Genomic DNA, 25,539 nt, shown 5'->3' with positions numbered 1-25,539 from the left:
TCTATTTCTTGCCATATCATACTGGCTAAGACTTCTAATTCTATGTATAGTAATAATGGTAAAAGCAGACATCTTTTCCTTATTCCTAGCCTTAGGGAGAAAACACCTGTCTTTCATCAGGGGATGTGAATAGCTGGAGTTTTATCGATATTCTTCATGAAGCTGAGGACATTCCTCTCTATTCTAGTTTTCTGAAAATACCATAAATTGAAAGACTTTTTCTGTATGTCCTGCTGTCATTATGAGGCCTTTCCTTTGCTGCGTTAATGTGGTCATCTGTACAGTGACTGACTTAAGTGCTGAAATAGCCTTGCTTACTCCGAATAAAGGGCCTTCTTGATCTTGTTGTACAGTTTTTTCTTTTATTTTTCAACTCTACTTGCTAATATTTTGCTAAGTAGTTTTGCATTAATGAAAGACATTGGTGTGTAGTTTTGTAGTATCTTTATCTTGTTTTTATATCAAGATAAGTCTGGCCTTATAAAATTAGTTGGAAGGGTGTCTTCTTATTTGGGAGAGGTTGTGTAGAAGTGATGTTTATTCCTCCTTACATGTTTGGTAGAATTCTCTACCAAAACCATCTGGGCCCAAGAATTTCCTCAAGACTTCTTTTTGGAGGGTTTCAAATTATGAATTAAATTTATTTAATAGTTATAAGGCTATTCATTCATTAGGGAAATAGTAGTTTCTCTAAGCTGTCATATTTACATGTGTAGAGTTGTTCATAATATTCCCTTGTGAACATTTTGATGTCTTTAGGAACTATCTTCATATTCCTGTTTTATTCTTCATATTGGTCATTTCTGTCTTCTTTTTCTTGTTCAGTTCTGCTAAGGTTGTGTCAAATGTATTGCTCTTTTCAGTCAATTAGCTTTTTCTGTCATTGATTTTTCACTGTTGTCTTCTATTTTCAATTTCATTACTTTCTTGTCTTTATTTTTTCTCCATCTTCACTGGGTTTATTGTGCTCTTCTTTTGCAGTGTCTTAATGTGAGATGACAGACTGCTGATCTGAGATGTCCCCTCTTTTCTAATGCAGGCATTTAGTGCTATAAATCCCTCAGCACTGTTTGAGCTGCATCAGACAAGTTGTGCATCAGGTCACTAGAACTAGTCCTTTATTTGTATCTCCTAGTGGTTTTTCTGTCATTGAACCCTAATTTATACAGTATATGATCTTGAAGAAATGCCATTGAAACATCATCTGTTGGACCAGCAAGTGGCATGGTGGTTGGGGCACTGGACTCGTGCATGGCCAACCATAGTTCAAGTTTTGGACTTGGTGGCTTGCTTTCTCACTTGCCCTCTCTCTGGAGAGTGCATGTGCACTGTGACAAACTTGGAAAATAAATAATAAATAAATAAATAAATAAATAAATAAATAAATAAATAAAATTTAATCCATTAATTTTAAAAATATATCTGTTTACTTAATACTTGCTGTTTGGTAGACACCTGTGCAGTTCTAAAGATAATTAGTAGCACAGCTTAAATTTTCATAGGGTGATTTGAATACTCCACAAGGTCAAAAAATAAAACCTCTCCAGAAAAAAATACATGTTCTTTGTTGAAGCTGAGTGAAAGATACATCAAAGGAAGAGATTCACAGGGCTTTTTCCTTTTTTGATGAAAATTCGTAAACTCAAAGAAATGTTTAGATAAAGTGAACAAAACCCAAGTCTAGAAATAAATGAAATAAGCATTCCAAGGAGAGAAAAGAACAAGTACAAAGACCCCTGGTAAAAGAGAAGATGGTGAGTACAGAGACCTTTAAAAAAATTTTTTAAAAGAAAGAAAGAAGGTACCACCGGAACAATAAGAGCAAGAGCAATAGTTCAAGATGTGGAAGAGGACCAAGGGAATACATACTCTTGAGGCAGTATTCTGAAGTTTGGAAGTTCTGAGTAACCAGTGGTAATAATCAGGTCTGCCTTTAAGAAATGCAGTTTTGGACACTAAAATATTACAATGCATTGCCTTTTACCCAGCAATGTTGTCTCTAGAAATACCTTCAATGAGACATGTGCAAGGTTATTCCTTGCAGCATGTTTTTGTAATACAGTGGAATGTGAGCAATCCCAGTGTTCATCAGTGACTAGTTAACTAGAGGTGAGTTATATCTACCCACGAATGAAGGCCTTGCAACCATAGTGTGGGCAAGAGCTTATGTATAGATAAGGAATGGTATCAATACAGATTAAGTCAGAAAGAGGGCCGGCCCCATCGCTTAGTGGGTAAGGGAGCAGGAACGCACATGACCGACAGCTGTTTGAATCCTGATACATGTGTATTTGTGGCCAAAATCAGACAAGATAAAGAGAGAGAAGAGGGATTGTGGCTTGAACACACCCTAATAAGGATACTTTTTCTTCTCTCTCGCTCTCTCTCTCTCTCACAAGTGTATACACTCTATGGCAATTAAGTAAAAGGGAGTCTGAAAGAGAGGAAGGAGGGGACCAGCAGTTAGCGTAATGGCTATGTCACTGGACTCCCATGTAGACGACTGCAGTTCGCATCCCAGACCCAGTGGCTTAAAACTCACGCTGGGCGCATGTGCATGTGTGCCCAAGATCCCGAGAGGAGAATGGAGAAGAAGGGATTGTAGTGTTGCCATCCCCCCGGGGGGGGGATTTCTTGCTTTCGTCTCTCCGTCTCTCTCCACTCTATGGCAATTAAGTAAAAGGGAGTCTGAAAGAGAGGAAGGAGGGGACCAGCAGTTAGCGTAATGGCTATGTCACTGGACTCCCATGTAGACGACTGCAGTTCGCATCCCAGACCCAGTGGCTTAAAACTCACGCTGGGCGCATGTGCATGTGTGCCCAAGATCCCGAGAGGAGAATGGAGAAGAAGGGATTGTAGTGTTGCCATCCCCCCGGGGGGGGGATTTCTTGCTTTCTGTCTCTCTGTCTCTCTCTGTCTGGTGAGTGCATGCGCCCTATAGCAAAAACCTCTCCAAAAAAATAAAAAGAGAGAGAGAGAGGAAACAGAACAGTGTGCATACAGTGCTATCATTTCAGTAAGAACAGAATAGACACAGAAATAAATGGAATTGCTTGTATATACAAAAGAAGTACATATTAGAAGAAAAATTGTATATATTATAAGAAAGTAATAAAATTGGTGCCAAAAGGGACTGCATAGAGTGATAGGAATGGAAGTAAGTTATTGAATATACCTTTTTTTTTCTTTTCCAGTTGTAAGAGGGCATGTTATTATGCTTGCTAGGAAGAGAGAATGGGTAATGGGTCGTGGTCATGGCACAGTTCTTTTCCTCCACTCTCCATCCTATCAGAATTTTGGGCATGCACACACACACACATACATGTGCCCAGCATGTTTTTCAAGGCATTGGTAACTGGATTTAAACAGCAGGTAGCCATGTGTGACCCAACTCCTGACTCACAGCACTTAACTACTGCACTAAAAGGCTGGCCTGTACATATTTTTTATACAGTTTGGAATTTTTTTTTACTACATACATGTTTTGCATATTGAAAAAATGACATTGAATTTAAAAAGCAATTCTTACATGTGAAAATTTTGGCAACTGATGGTTCTTCCCTTAAGTATAGTTAAAACCCTAGACATTATCTATAAAGCAAACATAAGAATACTTAGAACGGCAGAAAGAAGAAAAACAGACCAACTAGGGGCTTCAGAACCTACAAAATGATACTGTTTCTTAAATTTTCTTTTTGCCTAACATATTTGGACCTAGGTGCTACAGAAAACTGGCAGCCCAGAAACACCAGTGGGCACAGGCAAAAACATCACAAATAAAGCCTACTTTCTCTAGATAAAAGGATAGGAAAGGGACAGCCTAAGGTCAGAAACTAGGTATCAAAAAAGAAAGGAAGGAAAGAAGGAAGGAAGGAAGGGGTGGGAAGAGAGAGAGAGAGAGAGAAGGGAAAGGGAAGGAAGGAGAGGGAGAGGAGGGGAAAACTTGCAACCATTCCCATCAGCAAAAACTAACTTTCATCCATGTCCTATGATAACAATATACTCACTCCTCTGCCTCTCCAGATGAAGCCTGGTGGTGTGCCAGACTTTCACTATCAATTAGCAGTAAAAAGTTACCCCAATCCTTGCCAGTCTGATTCTGATTCTGATTCTGTGCTGCTGTAACACAATACAACAGACTGGGTAATTTATTATTTTTTAAGAGGTTTTTGCCTTAGGGCGCATGCACTTACCAGGGGGAGAGAGAGAAAGAAAGAGACAGTGAAAGAGAAGGTGAAAAATTACCCCTCAAGAGGGATGGCCATGCCACATTCCTTATTCTCCATTCTCCTCCCAGAATCGTGGGTATGCACACACACACACACCTAGTGTAAGTTTCAAGTCACAGGGTCCAGGCCTCAAACCATGGTCAGTCGTGTGAGAGTTCAGTGACATAACTGGTACACCACCTACTGGTTCCCAGACTGGGTAATTTATAATGAGCAGAAATTTACTGCCTCACAGTTCTGGAGGCTCTGAAGTCCAGTATTTAGGTGCAGCATCTGGTAGGCCCTTCATGCTGCATCACCACATGGCAGAAGACAGGAAGACAAAGAAGGCCAGAGGGAGGAAGGGACCACATTTGCCCCCATTTTTAAAGTTTGTGTGTAGGTGGAAAGGGTGACAGCCTGCCAAGGTTCCACTGTGCCAGAATCCTACTCTTAGCCTTCCAGCCATCCAGAGTCACAAGCGTACCCAGCAAGTGCGGGTCAGCCTGGTGTCCCAATCCTGGGCCTTCCCATGTGGTAATGGTACCACGCAGTGGTGCCCTACCACGATGGCAGGATCTTACCCTTTTGTAATAACATCAATCCCACCCATTGAGGGGAGAGCTGCCATGGCCCGATCATCTGCTATATCTGCTACCTTTTAATACTGTTACAATGGCAATTAAATTTCTTTTTTTTTAAGTAATTATTTTATTTTTTATTTATTCATTCGTTGATTTTTTTTTAATTTGACCAGAGAGAGACAGAGGGTGAGAGTGAGAGAGAGAAGTGAGAAAGCAAGCCACCAGGTCCAGGACTCGAACCCCAGTTGGCCATGTGGGAGTGTCCAGTGCCTTAACCACCATGCCACCTGCTGGTCCCTACAATGGCAATTAAATTTCAACATGAGGGCCAGCAGGTGCCATAGAGGTTAAGGCACTGGATCATACATGGCCAGCTTCACAGTTCAAGTCCTGGACCCAGCTGCTTGAGAATCACATTAGGCGTGCATTCCCAAAATCCCAAGAAGAGAGTGGAAGAGAAGGGATTGTGGCATAGCCATCTCTCTTGTGAGGGGGTGATTTCTCGCTTTCCCTCTCTCTCTCTCTGGTGAGCAAACATGTTTGATAGTTAAAAAAAAAAATTCCAACATGAATTTTGGAGGGGACATGTAACCCACAGCATTATGACTCTGGCCCCCCCAAAACTCATTCTTCTCACATACAGAATACATTGATCCTAGTCGCTCCAAAGTCTTAAGTTGCTGCAGCATTTTTTAAAGAATTATTTTATTTATTATTATTATTATTATTTTAATTTGATCAGAGGGAAAGTGAGAAAGAAAACCACCAGGTTTGGGACTAAAACCATGGTCAGCCATGTGGGAGTCCAGCATCTTAACTACCACACCACCTGCTGGTCCCCTAGCCCCAACTTTAAAGTCACAAAGACCAGTGTTTATCTAAACATCATATGGGTGAAATTCAAGGTAAAATTCATACTGAAGCAAATTTTCTCTAGCTGTAAGACTATGAAGTCAAAATAAGTTATGTGTTTCCAAAGTAGAGTGGTAGGACTGGCATAGCATAGACATTCTGATTCCAAAAGGGAGAAAGGGCAAGAAGAAAAGAGTGATAGGTCCCTGTAAGTCCAGAACCCACAGGGTGAACAATGAATTCTAAGGTCTGAGGATAATCTTTGAATGTCTCACCTTCCAGACATACTGGAGTATGAGGTGGTCCCCGAGTCCTCAGGCAGCCCTACCCCTTACCCCTTTACCTTTACGAGGTGCAGCTCCCACAGTCGCTCTAACAGGTCGGAGTCTCCCGCTTTCCCAGGCTGGCACAAATGCTGATAGTTTTACAATTCTAGGATGTTAGGGGCAACCTCCCTCCCACAGTCCCACTAAACATTGCCCTAGTAGGGGTTCTTTCCAGCACTGTTTGAAATCTAGGTAATAGCAGCCATGGCTCCATAACTTGTGTACTCTGCATACCTGTAGAAGTAGTGCTGTGTTGTTGCCACCAAAGTTTATGGCTTATACCTTCCATAATGACAGCTGGAGCTACACCTGAGCTCACATGAGCCACAGCTGGAGTGACTGGGGGTGTTGCACCAGAGAGTTATGAGCAGACACTTTTACTTTTTTTTTTTTTTTTTGCTATAGGGCGTGTGCACTCGCCAGAAAGACAGAGAGAGACAGAGAGACAGAAAGTGAGAAATCCACACACACCCCCCCGTGGGGGGGGGGATGGCCACACCGCAATCCCTTCTCCTCCATTCTCCTCTCGGGATCTTGGGCATGCATGCACACGCACCTGGCGTGAGTTTAAGCCACCGGGTCCAGGACTCAAACCGCAGTCAACTACATGGGAGTCCAGCGACATAGCCATTATGCTAACTGCTGGTCCCTGAGCAGACACTTAAGGCAGTGAGTGGCAGTGAATGCTGAGGTCTTACAGACACCCTGGGACCCTCTCTGGAAACCTGTTTGCCTTCATGGCCCTGACATTCTGAGCTGGTGATGAGAGTGGTAGTCTTGAAGATCTCTGAAGTGCATTTGAGGTTATTCTCCCATCATCTTGATTACCAGCAGCCAACTTCCTTCTAGTCATACTAATCTCACCAAATGGTTGCTTGGCCACATTCTTGATTTCCTCTCCCAAGCACATGTTTTTTATTCTTTACATGATCAGGCTGGGGTTTCCAGATTTCTATGCTTTACTTCCCTTTAATAATAAATTTCATCTTTAGGGAGATAACGTGATTCCCACATGGCTGACTGTAATTTGAGTCCTGGACCCAGCAGCTTGAAACTCATGACGGGTACATGTGTATACATGCCCAAAATCTCAGGAGGAGAATAGAGGAGAAGGGATTACCTTGTGGCCATCCGCCTGGGGAGTGTTTCTCATCTTTTGTCTTTCTGTCTTTCTCTGTCTCTCCAACAAACACACATGCCCTATAGCAAACATCTCTCAAATAAATAATAAATTTAATCTTTAAATAATTTCTCTATTCTTGCATTTTACCATACGTGGTTAGGAGAAACCACACAGTACCTTCAATACTTTGTTTAGATAGTTCTTTAACCAAATGCCCTAGAATTTAATCACTTTTAAATTCTGCTTTCTATAAAGCCCTCAGGCGTGGTAACAATTAATTCAAGTCCCTTGCTACCTAATAATAAAGCTGGCCTTTCCTCAAGTTTCTAATACCTCGTTCCTCATTTCCATTTGAGCCCTCATTAGAGTTGCCTTTACTAGACTATATACAATGTTTCGATCATGACTACTTCAGTAATTTCTAAGAAGTTTCAGACTTTTCCTATAGCTCTCCTCTTCTGAGCCCTCGGCAGAATTGCCCGTAGTGATGTATGGAAATACAGGCTTTTTTCTAATACATTCTTTACAAATATTCCAAACCCACACACTGACTATTTCCGAAGCCACTTACCCATTTTAATGTATCTCTTATAGCAACACCCCATACCTCTCTGACCAGTTTTTGTTTTAATCTGTTTTGTGCTGTTATAACAGAATACCGCAGACTGGGTCATTTATAAGGAACAGAAATTAATTTGTTTACAGTTCTGGAGGCTTAGAACTTCAATATAAAGGTGCTGGAATCTGGTAAGGCCTTCTTGTTCCATTATCATATGGCAGAAAGTGGAAAGGCAAAGGGTCAGAGAAAGGAAGCCAGACTCAATAAGTCTTTACTCCCACTCTAATTACCCAAGTGTCTCTAATCACTTCTTAAAGGTCACAGTTCTTGGGACCAGCCATTAGCGTAATGGCTATGTCGCTGGACTCCCATGCAGTCAACTGCAGTTCGAGTCCCGGACCTGGTGGCTTAAACTCACAGTGGGCACATGTGTGTGCGTGCCCAAGATCCCAAGAGGAGAAAGGAGGAGAAGGGGTTGCAGTGTGGCCACCCCCCACCCCCGGGGGCTGATTTCTCGCTTTCTACCTCTCTGTCTTTCTGGTGAACACACGCGCTCTATGGCAAATCCTCATAAATAAATAAATAAATAAATAAATAAATAAATGAATGAATGAATGAATGAATGAATGTCATGATTCTTAATACTGTTACAGTGCCAGTTGAATTTCAACAGGAATTTTAGAGGGGAAGATAGTAAACCCATAGCACTACCCATGGAGGGCCTGCACTCCCAACCTCACCTGGCTGAGAGAAGCCGCATTTCCCCACCAGTTGCCCTGATATCAGAGGAAACCTTCTAAGCAAACAGATAAAGAAGATCCATAGTCTCACGACCAGCAGATGGCATAGTAAATAGTTATATCACTGGTTCGAATCTCAGACCTAGCAGCTTAAAACTCACGCCAGACATGTGTGTGTGTGTGTCCCCAAAATCTTGAGAGGAGAATGAAGAAGAAGGGGTTGTGGCCTGGCTATCCTCCTGGTGGGGGGAGGAGGGTTCCCACTTTCTGTTTCTCTGGCAAGTGCATGCACCCTACAGGAAAGAGAGAGAGAGAGAAAGCAAGAACAGGAGTGGGTTGGGAAAAAAGCAAGTGTATCAAATATAGAAGTTTTTTTTTTAAATATAACTAAAACAGTAATCACCTTAAGTGTGAATAGTGTAAAAATACCAGACACATGCCAAGATTTTTAGATTGGATAAAACCTGATGTGTAATAAATATGTGATCTCCATGATAGCTGCAAAGAAAATATCTATAGGATATGCACAAGAAGGGGGCCAGCAGGTGGTGCAGTGGTTAAGACACCAGACTCCCACATGGCCAATTGCAGTTCGAATCCTGGACCTGGCTGCTAGAAAATCATGACATGTGCTCATGTGTACCCAAAAATACTAGGAGGAGAGTGGAGGAAACAGGACTGTCATGGTCATCCCTTCTGGGGGTGATTTCTCACTTTCCTTCTTACTATCTTTCTCTAGCAAGCCCTTTAACAAAACCCTTTTTAAAAATGAATATAAACAAAAGGAAATGAGAAGGAAATCAATGTGTCACTATAGAAAACTGAACAATGGGACCAGCAGTTAGCGTAATGGCTATGTTGCTGGACTCCCATGTAGTCGACACGGTTTGAGTCCCAGACCTGGTGGGTTACACTCATGCCAGGCACGTGTGCATGCCCAAGATCCCGAGAGGAGAATGGAGGAGAAGGGATTGCAGCGTGGCCATCCCCCCTGGGGGGGGTGATTTCTCGCTTTCTGTCTCTCTGTCTCTCTCTTCTTTCTGGCGAGCACATGCGCCCTGTAGCAAAATAAACCTCTCCAAAAAAAGAAAAAGAAAGAAAACTAAACAAAAAAGAAGGCAGTGTTGGAAGAAATGAGAGCAAAAACACTATTGACATACAGAAAACCAGGAGCAAACTGACTGAAATAAGTCCTTTCTTAGTAGTAATTACTGAAAGTGTAAATAGACTAAACTCAAAAGGTAGTGGGGCCTGCAGATGATTAGAGGTTCAGGTGGTGGGGCCCGCAAATGGTTAGAGGTTCAAGTGGTGGGGCCCGCAGATGGTTAGAGGTTCAGGTAGCTGAATCTCACATAGCTAACTGTTGATTTGAGTTCTAGACCTGGTGGCTTGAGACACACACTGGGCACATGTGCATTCATGCTCGCCCAGAATCCCGAGAGAATGGAAGAGAAGGGGATGGTTAGAGGTTCAGGTAGCTGAGTCTCACATAGCTAACTGTTGATTTGAGTTCTAGACCTGGTGGCTTGAGACACACACTGGGCACATGTGCATTCATGCTCGCCCAGAATCCCGAGAGGAGAATGGAAGAGAAGGGATTATAGTGTGGCCATCCCCCAAGGAGGTGCTTTCCTTCCTCACTCTGGCTCTCTCTCCAGCGATTGCACATGCCATGTGGCAATCAATAATTTGTTCTCAAAAAGGTAGAAATTAGTAGTGAATTTTTAAAACGGGGCCAGTCCAGTGGCACAAACAGTAAATGCAATGCTCTATGATACTGGATCCATATGACAAGGTCCCAGGTTCATGTCCCATGGCCTCTCTGTTTATGCTAGGCACACACCCATGGTCTGGGCTGGCTGAGGCAGATTGTAGCATGGAAACCCTGCTGGGGGTGCATCCCCACTCCTCGACTTATTTCTCTTTGTCCAGCCTGGAAGAAATAAGTAAAAAAAAAAAAATTTAAGATAGAAGAACTTTAAAAATATGAACCAGGGGACCAGCAGGTAGCATGGTGGTTGAGATGCTAGACAATCCCATGTGGCCAACCATGGTTCAAGTCCTAGACCTGGTGACTTGCTTTCTCACTTTCCCTCTCTCTCTCTCTGGTCAAATTAAAATAAATGAATGAATAAATAAAATTAAATTTAAAAAATTCTTTAAAAAAACAAGAAAAAAACATGAACTAGACCAGCCAGTGGCCTGGTGATTAAGGCAGCTGGATCCTACATAGTTGAGTTTGAGTCCCACACTGGGCAGCTTGTAAAACACTGGGTGCATGTGTATATGTGCCCAAAATCCCAACAGGAGGGAAAAATAGAGAAGGGACTGTGGCATGACCATTTTCCATGGAGGGTGCTTGCTCTCTGTCTTTTTCTCTCTCTCTGGCAAACACATGTGTCCTCTGGCAAATTAAATTAAAAGTGTGTGTGTGTGTGTGTGTGTGTGTGTGTGTGTGTGTGTATACATATATATGACTAGCCAGTGGCATGGCAGTTAAGGTGGCTAGATCCCTCATGGCCTCATTGTTGACTGGGCAGCTTGGAAAACATACTAGGTACATGTGCACACATGCCAAAAATCCCAAGAGGAGAATGGTGGGGGAAAATGTATGCATTAAAAAGGAAGCACCTAGGATTTTATTCTGCTTATCTACCTGTTCAATAAATTATTCAGAGGGACCAGCAGTTAGTGTAATGGCTATGTTGCTGGACTCCCACGTAGTGGACCGTGGTTCGAGTGCTGGACCCGGTGGCTTAAACTCACGCCAGGCGTGTGTGTGTGCATGCCCAAGATCCCGAAAGGAGAAAGGAAAAGGGATTGTGGTGTGGCCATCCCCCCGGGGGGTGATTTCTTGCTTCCTGTCTCTATGTCTCTCTCTTTCTGGCAAGCACACACGCCCTATAGCAAAAACCTCGCCAAAAATAAATAAATAAATAAATAAATAATATTCAGAGAGGATTGTTACTGTCCAACTGTAATTGTGGACTTGGTTATTCTTTCATCAGAATTTGCTTCTTGTATGTAGAATTGTTATGAGCTGGAAAACCATTATGTTGTCTTGATAAATTAGTTTCTTTCTCATTATGTAGTATTTCTCATTATCCCAGACAGTATTCCTTTCTTTGCTTTTTAGTTTGATATTAATATAGTCATTCAAACTTTAGTTTTATTATGTTTGCTAGTAATTTTTTTGTTCTTTTGCTTATACTTATCTTTGTCCTTCTATTTAAAGTAGTCTTTTTTTTGTAGACCTCAAAGAGTTGGTACAATACTATGGTATAAATGTTCTTATCCATCCTAAATTTTTTTTAGAGTTTTTGCTTAGAGCGTGTGCACTCACCAGAGAGAGACCTAGACAGTGAGAGGGAAAGTGAGAAATAACTCCCCAGAGGGATGGCCATTCCACATCGCTTCTCCTACATTCTCTCCCTGGGATCTTAGACACACATGGAGATTTTCAAGCCACTGAATCCAAGACTCAAACCGCAGTCAGCCATGTGGGACTTCAGCAACGTAACCACTATTCCATCTGCTGACCCTACCCTAAAATATTTATGTTGAAATATCAACACCCAAGGGATGGTGTTGGGAGGTGGAGCCCTTGGGATGTGATTAGGTCATGAGGGTAGAGCCCTCATGGATGAGATTAGTGCCCACATACAAGAGGCCTGAGGCTGTTATGGCACAGCTCATGGAGCTCTGTAGTGCTGAAAGCCATATGGAGGATCAGGATCTGGTTCCCCAGTCAGCCTGTATATGCCAGGTGCATGCACTCATGCTGTGATCCCAACTGACTACCAAGACTTGTTGGGGAAGGATCATGACATAAGACCATGTTAAGAGTTCTTTTTCCTCTTTCTCTCTCTCAAAGGGAGGAAGGAGGGAAGAAATGTGACCTTATAGACTGCCTTGGTGGCACAACAGTTACATGCTGCCCAAGTGAAGCTGGAGCCATATGGAAGGTCATAGGTGCAGTTCTCTGGTCAACTTTTTTTTTTTTTTGAGAGGTTTTCACTATAGGGTGTGTGCGCTCGCCAGACAGACAGAGAGAGACATAGAGACAGAAAGTGATAAATCACCCCCCAGGGAGGATGGTCACGCCGCAATCCCTTCTCCTCCATTCGCCTCTCAGGAACTTGGGCACGCACGCACACACGCCCGGCGTGAGTTTTAAGCCACAGGGTCTGGGATGTGAACCGCGGTCGGCTACATGGGAGTCCAGCGACACAGCCATTACGCTAACTGCTGGTTCCCTCTGGTCAACTTTTATATATTAGGCATGCACACGCATGATCCTGACTGACTGAGAAGGTTGCAGGGGGAGGATCACAACGTGAAATCCTGTTGGGGATGTTTGTCTTTCTCTTTCTCCATCTCTTGAAAGAAATAAACTTTAGAAAAGAGAAAAATAAAATAAATAAGGCCTAAGAGAGATCCCTTCCCCTTTTTCCATATGAGGATACAGTAAGAAGTCAGCAATCTGCAGCCCCAAAGAAGGTTCTTCCCAGAACCTAATTATGATTGCACATTGATCATGAACTTTCTTTTTTTTGGAGAGGTTTTGGTATAGGGCTCATGTGCTCGCCAGACAGACAGAGAGAGATAGAGAGATAGAAAGCGAGAAATCACTCCTCAGGGGGGATGGCCACGCTGCAATCCCTTCTCCTCCGTTCTCCTCTCAGGATCTTGGGCATGCACACACACGCGCCCGGCATGAGTTTTAAGCCACCGGGTCTGGGACGCAAACCGCGGTCGACTACGTGGGAGTCCAGAGACATAGCCATTACGCTAACTGCTGGTCCCATTGATCATGAACTTTCAAGCCTCCAGAACTGTAAGAAATTGATTTATGTTGTTTATAAACCACCCAGTTTATATTTGTTTTAACAACCTACATGGATTTAAAAAATGAACTAAGACAAATCTTGTTTTATAGCCAATCTGTCATCTCTGCCTTTTTGTTGCAATGATTAGACCACTTATGTTTATTGTTATAATTGATGTGGTTGGGTTTAGATGTACCAGATGACTATTTGCTAATAACTCTTTTTTTATTTTTTATTTATTTCATTTTTTTAAGAGATTTTTACTGTAGGGCACATGTGCTCACTGGAGAGACAGAGAGAAACAGAGAGACAGAAAGCAAGAAACCTTCCCCCCACCCCCAGGGAAATGGCCACACTGCAATCTCTTCTCCTTCATTCTCCTCCCAGGATCTTGGGCATGTACGCACCATGCCCTGTGGGAGTTTTAAGCTGCCGGGTCCAGAACTCAGACCTCAATCAACTACATGGAAGTCCAGCGATGTAACCATTATGCCATCTTCTGGTCCCACTAATAACTTTTCTTTTGTGGATTTTTTTCCCTTTTTTCCACTTTTGCTGCCCTATTTGGATCGTGGGTTTGTTGTTGTTGTTGTTGTTGTTGCTGTTTTATGGAGGCTTTTGCCTTAGGGCATGTACACTCACTGGAGAGAAAGACAGACAAACACACTGTGAGAGGGAAAGTAAGAAATCACCCCTCAAGGATAATGGCCATGCCACAGTCCCTTCTCCATTCTCCTCCCCAGATCTTGGGTACACATCCAGTGTGAGTTTCAAACCACCAGGTCCAGGATTCAAACCATGATCTGCCATGTGGGAGTCCAGCAGTGTAACAGCTGCACCATGTGCTGGTCCCTGGATCGTGTATTTTTAATAAGTCCATTTTTTCTACCTCATAGTTTATTAGCTGTGCCTGTGCATGCATGTATTAGATCAGGAAAGTCATGACACATTTTTGCATAGGAAAAAAAATATGTCATGATTTTTCCAGTAACCCAGTAGTTACTGTAGCATTTACAATATATAATCACTAGCTTGTCACACTCTACCTTCAAATGATTTATTAGTTCATATATAGTGTAAACACCTTATAATAACATTCTTTTTGTGCTGTGGTGGTCATATGTTTTATTTAGATATATAGTAAGCATCACAATACATGGTAGTTGCTGTTTCAGAAGATAAGTTACCACTTAAAGAAAATATAAAATCGATAAAGATATATTTTCTATTTATCTTGCTTCCAGGTGATGGCGTGCTTTATAAAATATTTGTATAAGTTCAAATTTTTACTAATACCATTTTTCTTCTGTCTGAAAATTTTCTTTTAACTTTTCTTATAATGACATCATTTATTGATAATTTTTTCCCTTTAATTTGCTAGAGATTGTGTGCACTTGCTGGAGAGAGATGGGAGGTCTAGTGAGAAAGCAGCCACTCTAGCAGATGGTCACACCACAGTCCCTTCTTCTCCATTCTCCTCTCAGGAGTTTGAGTACCCGGTGTGTTTTTCAAGCTGCCAGGTCTGGGACTTGAACTGTGTAGTCGGCCATGTAGATCCAGCCACATTCACCACCATGCTACTGGTGACAATTTTAGAATTTAATGTTGAGGCTTGTAATTCAAGGGTTCAATGAGACTGATCATTTATGAGCATAAGAAAATGGTTTTTGTGGGCACTTCTCCAAACGAGATACAGTGAACACCTTCAGTATACCACTTCTAAAGCTGTACCTCTCTTCACATTCAAGAACAGAGAGATCTATTCAGGTAACTCAAGTTCTGAATTATTTCCCCTTTACAGGATACTGCTTTACTAAACCAGAACTGATATTCACATTGGAACAAGGAGAAGATCCATGGTTATCAAGGAAAGAAAACAACTTTCTAAGCAAGAGTCCCCCTGGTGAGTTATTGAGCTCTGGCAGAAGTTTCACTGATTTACTAGGAGGACTCACACACCTCCGCATACAGTTATAATTCATGACTAAAAGTTACCGTGAAAGAATACAAAGAAAAGTTAGCAAGGAGAAGAGATGCATAAGCAAAGTCCAGAGGAAAGCAAACATAAGCTCCCAGGAGTTCATACAGGACATGCTTGGGTCCCCTAGCAGCAAACTGTGACAACATGTTTGAAATGTTGTCTACCCAGAAGTTCACTAGAGCCTAGATTTATGTTGTCGACTGCTCACATGGGCTCCCTCTGTCTAGCATTTACCAGACTTTCAGATGGAAAGCAAGACTCAGCACACACATCATTTCTAGAGTTTCAGCACAGTGATCCACTCTTAGCAGTTCTGGGAATCTAGGGAAGCCTCCTGAAGTCTGAGTTCCCAGATGCCAACCAGGGCTACCGGCAAGTAGGCCTTTGTAAGGGTAACAGCCATGGGCCTACTGTGCCAGCTCTTTTCTTCATGAAAGTTATGCAAACCCATGGCAAAATCTATAGAACATTTTTGCCATATCAACTAATATAAATGTATTAAATTCACATCTTACGAGAAAATGCTGTCAGGCAGGTTTTTTACTGTAGGGCACGTGTACTTGTCAGAAAGACAGAAAGAGACAGAGAGACAGAAAGTGAGAAATCACTCCCCAGGGGGGATGGCCATGCCACAATCCCTTCTCCTCTATTCTTCTCTCAGGATCTTGGTCACGCACACATACACACTCTGTGTGAGTTTAAGCTACCAGCTCCAGGACTCGAACCATGGTCAACTACATAGGAGTCCAGCGACATAGCCATTACACCACCTGCTGGTTTCTCAAAGAGATATACGAGTCCAGAGACCTAGCCATTATGCCACCTACTGGTTTCTCAAAGAGATATACTTATGATTGCTTAAGGTAACAAACATACAACTAATTCAGTATTTACTTATCTGATACTTAGGATTCAATTCAGGATGGAAAGAGATGGAAAAAAAAGGATATTTTGTTAATGCTAAAAACAATTTTAAAGGATATATAAAAGTTCTGAATGTTTATATACCAAATAAATAATGATCAAGTTTTATTTAAAAACTGTTCGAGTTGTAAGGAGAAATAGGAACATCTAGATATAGTACACCTTACTATGCCTCTCTAATTTCATGCCATAGCCAGTGGACAGCAACTGAAACTCCAAAATGGTGCTCAGAAAGCTGCAAGCCTTCGGCGAACTCTCATGTGCTGCCTTTTTTTTTTTTTCTATAGGGTACATGCACTTACCGGAAAGACAGAGAAAAACAGTGAAACAGAAAGTGAGAAATCACTCCTCCAGGGGGGATGGCCACATGGCATTCTCCTCCATTCTCCTCTCGGGATTTTGGGCACATCCCCACATGCGCCCAGCATGAGTTTTAAGCCTCTAAATCCAAAACTTGAACTGTGGTCAACTACGTGGGTGTTCAGTGACATAGCCATTATGCCGACAGCTGGTCTCAACCTGCTGCCTATTTTAGTAAAGAAATATTGATTAGACCACAATTCATCCATTTGTCTATTTGTTTATGCTAGGAGGCAAAGTTGAGTAGTTGCAACAGAAACCTTGTGACCAATACAGCATAAAACATTTAGTCTCTGGTCCTTTACTGAAAAAGTTTACTGACCCCTGCTCCAGAAGTTATAAACAACGTACTTTATAAAGTGAATCTAATGTGTCCTTCAAAACTCTACTTAAAAAAAAAATAACTTTTTAAATAACCTTGGATCCCTGACAAAATGTAAAAGTATTTTAGGCAAGCATCAGTAAACTCCATAACGTAGTGATATTATTGTTTGACAAAACTTTAAATTCCAAACAATATGAGAAATGTTAAAATGTCTTTGTCTTGAATTCAAAACTGAATATACAGGCATGCTTCTGATAACGACAGGGCTAGTTCTGAGCTGTGTGTGGCTAGGTGATAGGATATGCTTCCACAACCTCGCTGGAATAGCCTATTTTACACCCAGGCTATATGCTGTAGCCTGTTGACACACCTTCATATATGTGGCCCATCCATGACCAAAATGACATTTTGTAGCACATAACTGTATAGCTTTAAAACATACTAGATCAAAGAGTCTATCAAAGTTGTCCATTATCTAGAAAAATTTTTAAATGATAAATGAGTATTAGAACCTTTGGATTATATACAAAGCAGCACTTAGTGAAAAGCCTTTAGTCTCATATACTTATTTTTAAAAACGATAAAAATTTCAGGCCAGCTGTGTAGCACAGGGTCAACTGAGCTGGATCCCATATGGCCTACCACAGTTCAAGGTCTGTTGCTAAATGCCATGAAAAACAAACTTGGCCTATGTGCATTCATGACCAAAATCCCGACAGAGTGGAGACATGGAGGCAAAAGGATTGTAGTGTGACCACATTCCATGGAGGGATGTTTTCTCTGTTTCTTTCTTGTTCTCTGGCAAGCACACACACCTTCTGGCATTTGGGGATAAAAGAAAATTTTCAAAGAAAACTAATCATAGCAAAAGATATAATAAAACTAATAAAAATACAAACTCGGCAGGTGACATACAAATTCAGGTATTGGATTGGATCCCACACAGCCAACTCCGCATTTTGAGTCCCGGATCCAGCGGCTTGAAAACCACCCTAGGATGGGACCAACAGTTGGTATAGTGGCTATGTCGTTGGACTCCCATGTAATCAACTGCAGTTCGAGTCCTGGACCCAGTGGCTTAAACTCACGCTGGGTGCATGTGCATGTGTGCCCAAGATCCCAAGAAGAGAATGGAAGAGAATGGATTGCAGAGTGGCCATCCCCCTGGGGGGTAATTTCTTGCTTTCTGTCTCTCTGTCTCTCTCTGTCTTTCTGGTGAGCGCACGCGCCCTATAGCAAAAACCTCTCCAAAAAAAAAAGGAAAAGAAAAGAAAACCACCCTGGGTTTGTGTGCATGTGCACCCAAAATTCCTAGAGAAGACTGGAAGAAAAGAGATTGCCATGTGGCCATTCCCACTGAGAGGTGATTTCTCACTTTCTCCCTCTCTCTCCCCCTCTGGCGAGTGCATGAATCATCTAGCAAAACTAAAACAAATTTTAATTAAAAAAAAAAAATACATATCTATCTAAACATATATATATATACACACACACATATATATACATATATGTATATATATATATATATATATATACCTGCAAAAAGGAGTTCTTGAAATTAAAATAAAGAAAATAGCCAACCTCAGGTTAAAAAATGAAATAAAAGCTCTATTTTTTTTTTTTAGTTTTAGAGGGCATGTGCATATACCAGAGAGAGAAAAAACACCCCCAATGAAGCCTGGTCTTGCTGCAATGCTTTTTTTTTTAATTATTTTATTTTAACTTTATTTATTCATTTATTTATTTTAAGTTGACCAGAGAGGGACAGAGCCAGAGAGAGAGAAAGTGAGAAGGCAAGCCGCCAGGTCTGGGGCTCAAACCGTGATTGTACATGTGGGTGTCCAGTGACCTTAACCACCAGGCCACTTGCCGGCCCCCCACCCCTTTTTTTAAATTATTTTATTTAACTTTATTTATTCGCAATGTTTCTTCCTTCATTTCTCCATACCATCGGGATCCTGGGTATGACTGCACATATACCCCGTGTGTCCCCACCAGGACTAGGATTCAAGCCACAGTCGGCCATGTGGGATCCAGCTCCCTCTGCACAGTGCTTAACCACTGCACCTTGGTGGGCCCTATTACTCATTTTAAATTATTGCTCTAATTTCTACTCCATAATCTTGGAATACTTTCTCCCATACCTTATCTTTTCCTTTTGTAAACGGTCATCTACTTGATGGATGTATCAATAGAAAATGAGACTGTCAGAAGCCTTACGGTTAGTGAATGAGCTCTTTTCTCACCCGGACTGTAATCTACAGAAAAAAAAAAAAAAAAGAATCTCAGGCCATCTCATGGCAAGGCAGCTGGAACCCACCTGGCCAGCTCTGCAGTTTGAGTCCTGGACCTGGCAACCTGAGAAACATTCTGGGTACATGAATGTGCACACCCAGAATCCCGAAAGGAGAATGGAAGAGAAGGCCATCTCTCCTGGGAGGTGCTTTCTCTCTCTTTTACTCTCTTTCTTTTCTGCAGCAAGTGCATGTCCCTATAGCAAATTAAAAAAAAAAAATCTCTATTTTATTTTCACATACTTTGGTGTGTAAGATATAATAAGTACTTTTTAACAGCATTATAAGTTAACTTGGGAGACAGCTTTCATAATGATTGACTCAGAATACATCATCCATAAATGCAAATACTCAAGTCAAACTTTTGGAACTTTTGAATCATCAGGTATAAACCAGTACTAATTCTGAACCCTGTGTACAAGAGCGCTGTAGTAATTCCAAAGCACAGTGCTTTTTAGGAGCCGCTGACAGTTTATTTCACAGAGATGTGCAAAGTACATCAGGAGAGTAAAGCCGCGGAAGGTATGTCTGACCCAGCCTCCGCAGCACACAGCATACAGTGTACTGTACTGACCTGCAATGCTGGCAGCCACAGAGTCAGCTGTAGGTTCAGATCCCAGACTGACCTGCCGTCACGGGCGTGTGCTTGCACACGATTCTGAGCGCTCAAGGGCTGGCAGAAGGGGACTGGAGCATGTCAAGATGATGCCAAGGAGACATGTCTGTCTCTCTGTCATTCTCTCTCACACACACATGAGCACATGTATTCCTTAACATGAATAAAATAAACCCTAAAAACTTTCCAAATATTTTTTAATGTCATATAAAGTGCTATCAATTAAAAGGTTATTTTAGGCACAACAAAGGAAAAGAAAATGCCCATTTAACAATGCCTTTGCTGGGACCAGCAGATGGCATAGTGGTAACATTGCTGGACTCCCACGTAGTTGACTATGGTTTGAGTCCCAGACCTGGCAGCTTAAAATTCACACCGGGCATGTATGTGTGCCTACCCAAAATCCTGAGAGGAGACTGTAGGAGAAGGGATTGTGGCGTGGCCATCTCCCCTTGGGCGAGATTTCTCACTTTTTCTCTCTCTCTATCTCTGTCTCTCTGGCAAGCACATACACCCTATAGCAAAAATCTCTCTCAAAAAAAATATTAATAGATAAAAATAAATAGATAAAACAATGCCTTTGCCATCAATTTTAATGTTTCTTGATTTTGGTGATAGTAATTTACTTAAAAAAATTATGAGTCTCCTCTATGTATCCCTTGTTAAAATGAAAAATAAATACAGGCAATAACTACTTGCACATTTTAAATGTTGCTTAAATTTGTAGGAAGATAGAAGAAATCTTTCTTTTTTCTTTTTCTTTTTGTTTTTTTCTTAACTATTTGGGAAATAGCTTCCAGAGTTCACATAGTTCTAATGCCAGAATACAGGATGATTTAGAGAAACAATGTGAGAATAAGGTTATTGCTGCAAATGAGCTATTTAATTTATTTAGGGACCAATAGCTTGTCAAGAGTAGAGCAGAAAAATACTATGCATGAGCGGAAGGGTAGCTAATACACATAGTGAGTATGCTGTTAGTATAAAACTTTCTTTTCCTGAATCACAACTCTTAAATCTTCTGTTGGAACCCTAGGATAGTCTATTCATGGGCTTTGGATACTTTTAGCATTGGCTTGACATTTTTTACATAGAACTTGGGTGGCAGTAGGGAAATAGCAGTCAAACAGAAACAAGAATATTATGACAAGTGAAGATGAAGTACTCATATAAAATTTCTAGGCCCAGATTGAAATAAATGTTCCTTAAGTTTCTTCAGAAGCATTCATAACTACATACATTAAGAAGTGGATTGAAAGAAGACTTAACCATTGAACTAGGGCCAGACTCATTTTGGGAAAATGAAGGAACTATTTGAAAGGAGGGAAGTTAAAATTTGATGGCCTGAAGAGATTTACTGTTGAATGACCCTTATAAGATTAGGTGCCAGGATCAGAGTAGAGCAGGCATTCAGTCTAGGTGGGAGAATAACATTAATTCCCATTAGTTGTACTCTTCCCCTTAAACATTTGTGTTTCTTGATGATACTACAAAGAGAATTAATACATGGCCTATAGGACTGTTCTTTTCAACATGAAGAAACTGTTGCCATCATAAATTCATTTTGATATAGATGTATAAAGTAGGAAAAAAAGGAGCACGACCTGGAATCATGTAGGCTAATAATTATTCTACCTTTGTACTATATTTGTATTTGGACTGAATAAGAATATAGACTGTAGTGATTTTTTTTTTTTTAGAGAGAGATTTTTGCAATAGGGCATGTGCACTCACCAAAGAGACAGAAAGTGAGAAATCACCCCTCTAGGAGGGATGGCCACACCACAATCCCTTCTTCTCCATTCTCTTCTCAGGATCTTGGGCATGCACACACACATACCTGGCGTGAGTTTTAAACCACTGGGTCCAGGACTTGAACCATGGTCGACTACATGGGAGTTCAGTGACTTAACCATTATGCCACCTACTGGTCCCTGTAGTGATACTTTTTTAATGCAAACCACATCCCAGATAAATCTACTAATTTCCACTGATTTTTTTTTTTGGTTGTTGTTGATCTATTAAACTTAGTGCTGATCTTCTTTGTTGAATGAATCTCATTTTCTTATTTTCCTCTTCCCAGAGTCCAACTCTCTTAAATATATTTCTTTTGTTGTTGTTGTTAAGAGTATTTTTTAATATTATTTTTAAATTTTTGCTATAGGGCACATGTACTCACCAGAGAGAGACAGAGAAAGAGAGTTGAGAAAGCAAGCCACCAGGTCCAGGACTCAAACCACAGCTGGCCACGTAGGAGTAGAGTGCCTTAACCACCAGGCCACCTGCTAGCCCAATATACTTCATTCTTAATTGTTCTTGCCTTTATATACTCTTCTTCACTCAATTTTGAAAATTATATTTTAGGTTGCTTAATACATGTGTATGTTCATCTTTAGTTTTCTCTCTTTCTATTGAAAAGGAAGCTTTTAAAAAGGGAATACAGACTTGGTAGTACCTTACTATTGTGAAAATTAGCCAGAATCTAAGGAATCAAATATATAATATGATATAGATAGATAGATAGATAGATGATAGAGAGAGAGAGATCACCATCCCACACCATAAGAAGTGTTAAGTTTTATAAATAATTTTTAATTTTCTCATTTTTAGGAGACTCCTCACTTGATAAACTCTCAGAGAAGAGTCCAGAATATCAAAACAAACATTTATGGCATTTTTTATTCACCAAAAAATCATTGACTACTGACCAAGAAATTTCAGAGAAAACAAGCAGACTGGACATTTTTCCTTCAAGAAGGATGCCCTGTAAATGTGACACTGCAGGGACATCCTCTCTGGGTCTCAGCCCATTTGCCCCACATTGTCAGTGTTCGAGAGAAAAGACTCCTGAGCTTAACTTACGTGAGGAATGGCTCCTCAGTATCAAGGATGGCAGCACCAATATTGAAGAGAAATCTTATGGTTATGGTAAACATATGAAAACCCTCAGTCATAAGGAAGAACTTATTCAGCATCAGATGGCTCAGATGGGGCGTCCTTGTGAATGTAATGAAAGTGGAAAAGCTCTCCTTGAAAAGGCTACCCTCATTACATCTAAGAGTGCCCACCAAAAACTGAAATTGTATAAACTGAATAAATTTGGGGATAATCAATATGATAAATCAAACTTCATTGTCTCAAAGAATATTCATCCAGAAAAGAAGAGTCACTGTGTGACTCTTAATGAAAATGAAAATAGTTTCAGTAGGACTAATCAAAAACTTGACACAGGAGGAATATCTATCAGTCAAAAATTACTCATCAGAGAACATCAGAGAATTCACATAGGGTCAAAACACTTTGAATATGGAAAAAATTTGAACCGTAATTCAACCATCCCAGTGTATCAGAAAACTCATGCAGCAGATAAATCTTCTGAGTATAGTGCATATGCAGAGACATTCAACTACCAGCCAGTGTTTAACGTACATCATAGGCCTCCCATAAGGGTACAACTCTGTGAGTGTAACGAATGCAGAAAATCCTGCTGTATCAATTCACGCCTGATTCGGCCTCAGAAGAGTCACACGGGAGAGAAACCATATGTATGTCATGAATGTGGGAAAGCATTCAGTGAGAAGTCACGCCTACGAAAACATCAAAGAACTCACACAGGAGAGAAACCATATAAATGTGATGAATGTGAGAAAGCTTTCAGTGCAAAGTCAGGCCTACGAATCCATCAGAGAACTCACACCGGGGAGAAACCCTTTGAATGTAGTGAATGTGGGAAATCCTTCAACTACAAGTCAATCCTCATAGTACATCAAAGAACTCACACGGGGGAGAAGCCCTTTGAATGTAGTGAATGTGGGAAATCTTTCAGCCATATGTCAGGCCTAAGGAATCATCGGAGAACTCACACAGGGGAAAGACCGTATAAATGTGATGAGTGTGGGAAAGCTTTCAAACTGAAGTCAGGCCTAAGAAAACATCACAGAACACATACCGGAGAGAAGCCCTACAAGTGTAATCAGTGCGGTAAAGCTTTTGGTCAGAAATCACAGCTCAGAGGACATCATAGAATTCACACAGGTGAGAAACCCTATACATGTAATCATTGTGGGGAAGCTTTCAGCCAGAAGTCTAATCTCAGAGTACATCACAGAACTCACACTGGGGAGAAACCCTATAAATGTGATGAGTGTGGAAAAACTTTCAGGCAGAAATCAAATCTCAGAGGACATCAGAGAACTCACACAGGGGAGAAACCCTATGAATGTAATGAATGCGGAAAAGCTTTCAGTGAGAAGTCGGTCCTAAGGAAACATCAGCGAACTCACACTGGGGAGAAGCCCTATCATTGTAATCAGTGTGGGGAGTCCTTCAGTCAGAAATCAAACCTCAGAGTGCATCAGAGAACTCACACAGGGGAGAAACCTTATAACTGTGATAAATGTGGGAAAACTTTTAGCCAGAAATCAAGTCTTAGAGAACATCAAAAAGCCCACACAGGGGATTAAGTATATAAATGTAAAGGACATGGGAAAACTCTGAGCTGGGAATCAAACCACATAATACCTAAAACATACAAGGATATAGCAGACATTGAAATTTCTTCTGCACAATGTCAGTCTTCACCAAATATCACAGAATTTATAGGACAGATATTTTTGAAATATATTGCACAGCCACAGTGCAGATCTTACTGGATATTAGAGAATTAACCCAGAAAAAAAACAAACTATAAAGATAGTGAATATGGGAAATACTCTGTCAAACTCAATCCTCAGAAAATTTATGCTGTGGAAGGCTCTGAAAAAAAAATGAATTTGAAAAGTGTGTATAAGCAGTCAAAATGTATTTGTTATCAGATAAATTACACAGTGAGAAAACCTAGAATGTAGTATGTCATAACCTGTAGTCAAAAGCCAGCTTCCTCAGTACAGCAGAAAATACATTGAAGATGGAGACCAGTGTATCACTGTATTAAAACACGATAGAAAAGGTAGGTAAGATATAGGAATTCCTTCTACCGTAAGTCAGCCCTCCGTCTGATTCACACAGTGGTAATGCTCGTATGTCATATAATGACTGTTAAAATGTTCTCCAATAACCATTTCCTTTTCTCCCTCATGCCACACCTAGTCTAAATTTCTCAGTCACTCTGTCATCCAAATGGGATTATATTGTTAACCTCTGGGTAGTGAAATGGGAGGGTCAATGATAAATAAGTATCATTAAATACATCCCTAAGATTCTCCATATTTTCTCCTGTCCCTCATCAAAATGGAATAGAGATTACCTACAGGGAGACCTTGGTGCTCATACACTGAAGATGGAAAAGTACAAGATGGTAGGTACCAGGGTCAAAGAATGACTGTGGAATGGAGTTTTCTCTCCCATGTACGTAGGCAGACTTTTTACAGTAAGGAGATGCACTTGTTCTCTGCTGAGGCGATGCAGGTTTTAGTGTACTTGATATTGCTGTATATGCACCAACTCTCAGTTGATAAAACCTATGAATATGACTTCTCTGGAAACAGGACTCAGTGCATATCAGAGGTCACATAGGAGAAACCTGTGACACCATGCTGAATGATCTACTTATCCACAATGACCAGTTTATCCACAACTCTTACTTATCAGTCAGCTAAGTATCAGGAGAAGAACTCCAACATTGCAACACATATAGAAAAATCTCTCACACACACAAAAAAAAGATTATTTTCAATGTGTGAAAGTTTCAGAAATCATCAAATTTTATTGTCTTTCAAAGTCACTTCAAGGGGGGAAAACTTATCAATTTGAGAAAGGTAAGTTATAGTCTTTATCAAAAGATTTTATCAAGGGGCTGGCGGATGGTGTGGTGGTTAAG

The 25,539-nt window shown here is 40.9% G+C and overlaps 1 protein-coding gene across 1 annotated transcript in view; it reads left to right on the top strand.

Moving 5' to 3' along the window:
* The window catches only part of ZNF782 (zinc finger protein 782), a 47,015-nt gene extending 21,476 nt beyond the window's left edge, over nt 1-25,539 (top strand). The window contains exons 5-6 of the mRNA XM_027776075.1: nt 15,023-15,124; nt 22,332-25,539. Of these exons, the coding sequence (XP_027631876.1) occupies nt 15,023-15,124; nt 22,332-24,184 (1,955 nt within the window). The 3' untranslated portion in view covers nt 24,185-25,539. The remainder of the gene's footprint in view (nt 1-15,022; nt 15,125-22,331) is intronic.

This window comes from Tupaia chinensis, unplaced genomic scaffold (assembly GCF_000334495.1).
Source record: "Tupaia chinensis unplaced genomic scaffold, TupChi_1.0 Scaffold000007_1, whole genome shotgun sequence".
NCBI lineage: Eukaryota > Metazoa > Chordata > Mammalia > Scandentia > Tupaiidae > Tupaia > Tupaia belangeri.
This window is presented reverse-complemented; position numbering and strand designations above follow the sequence as displayed.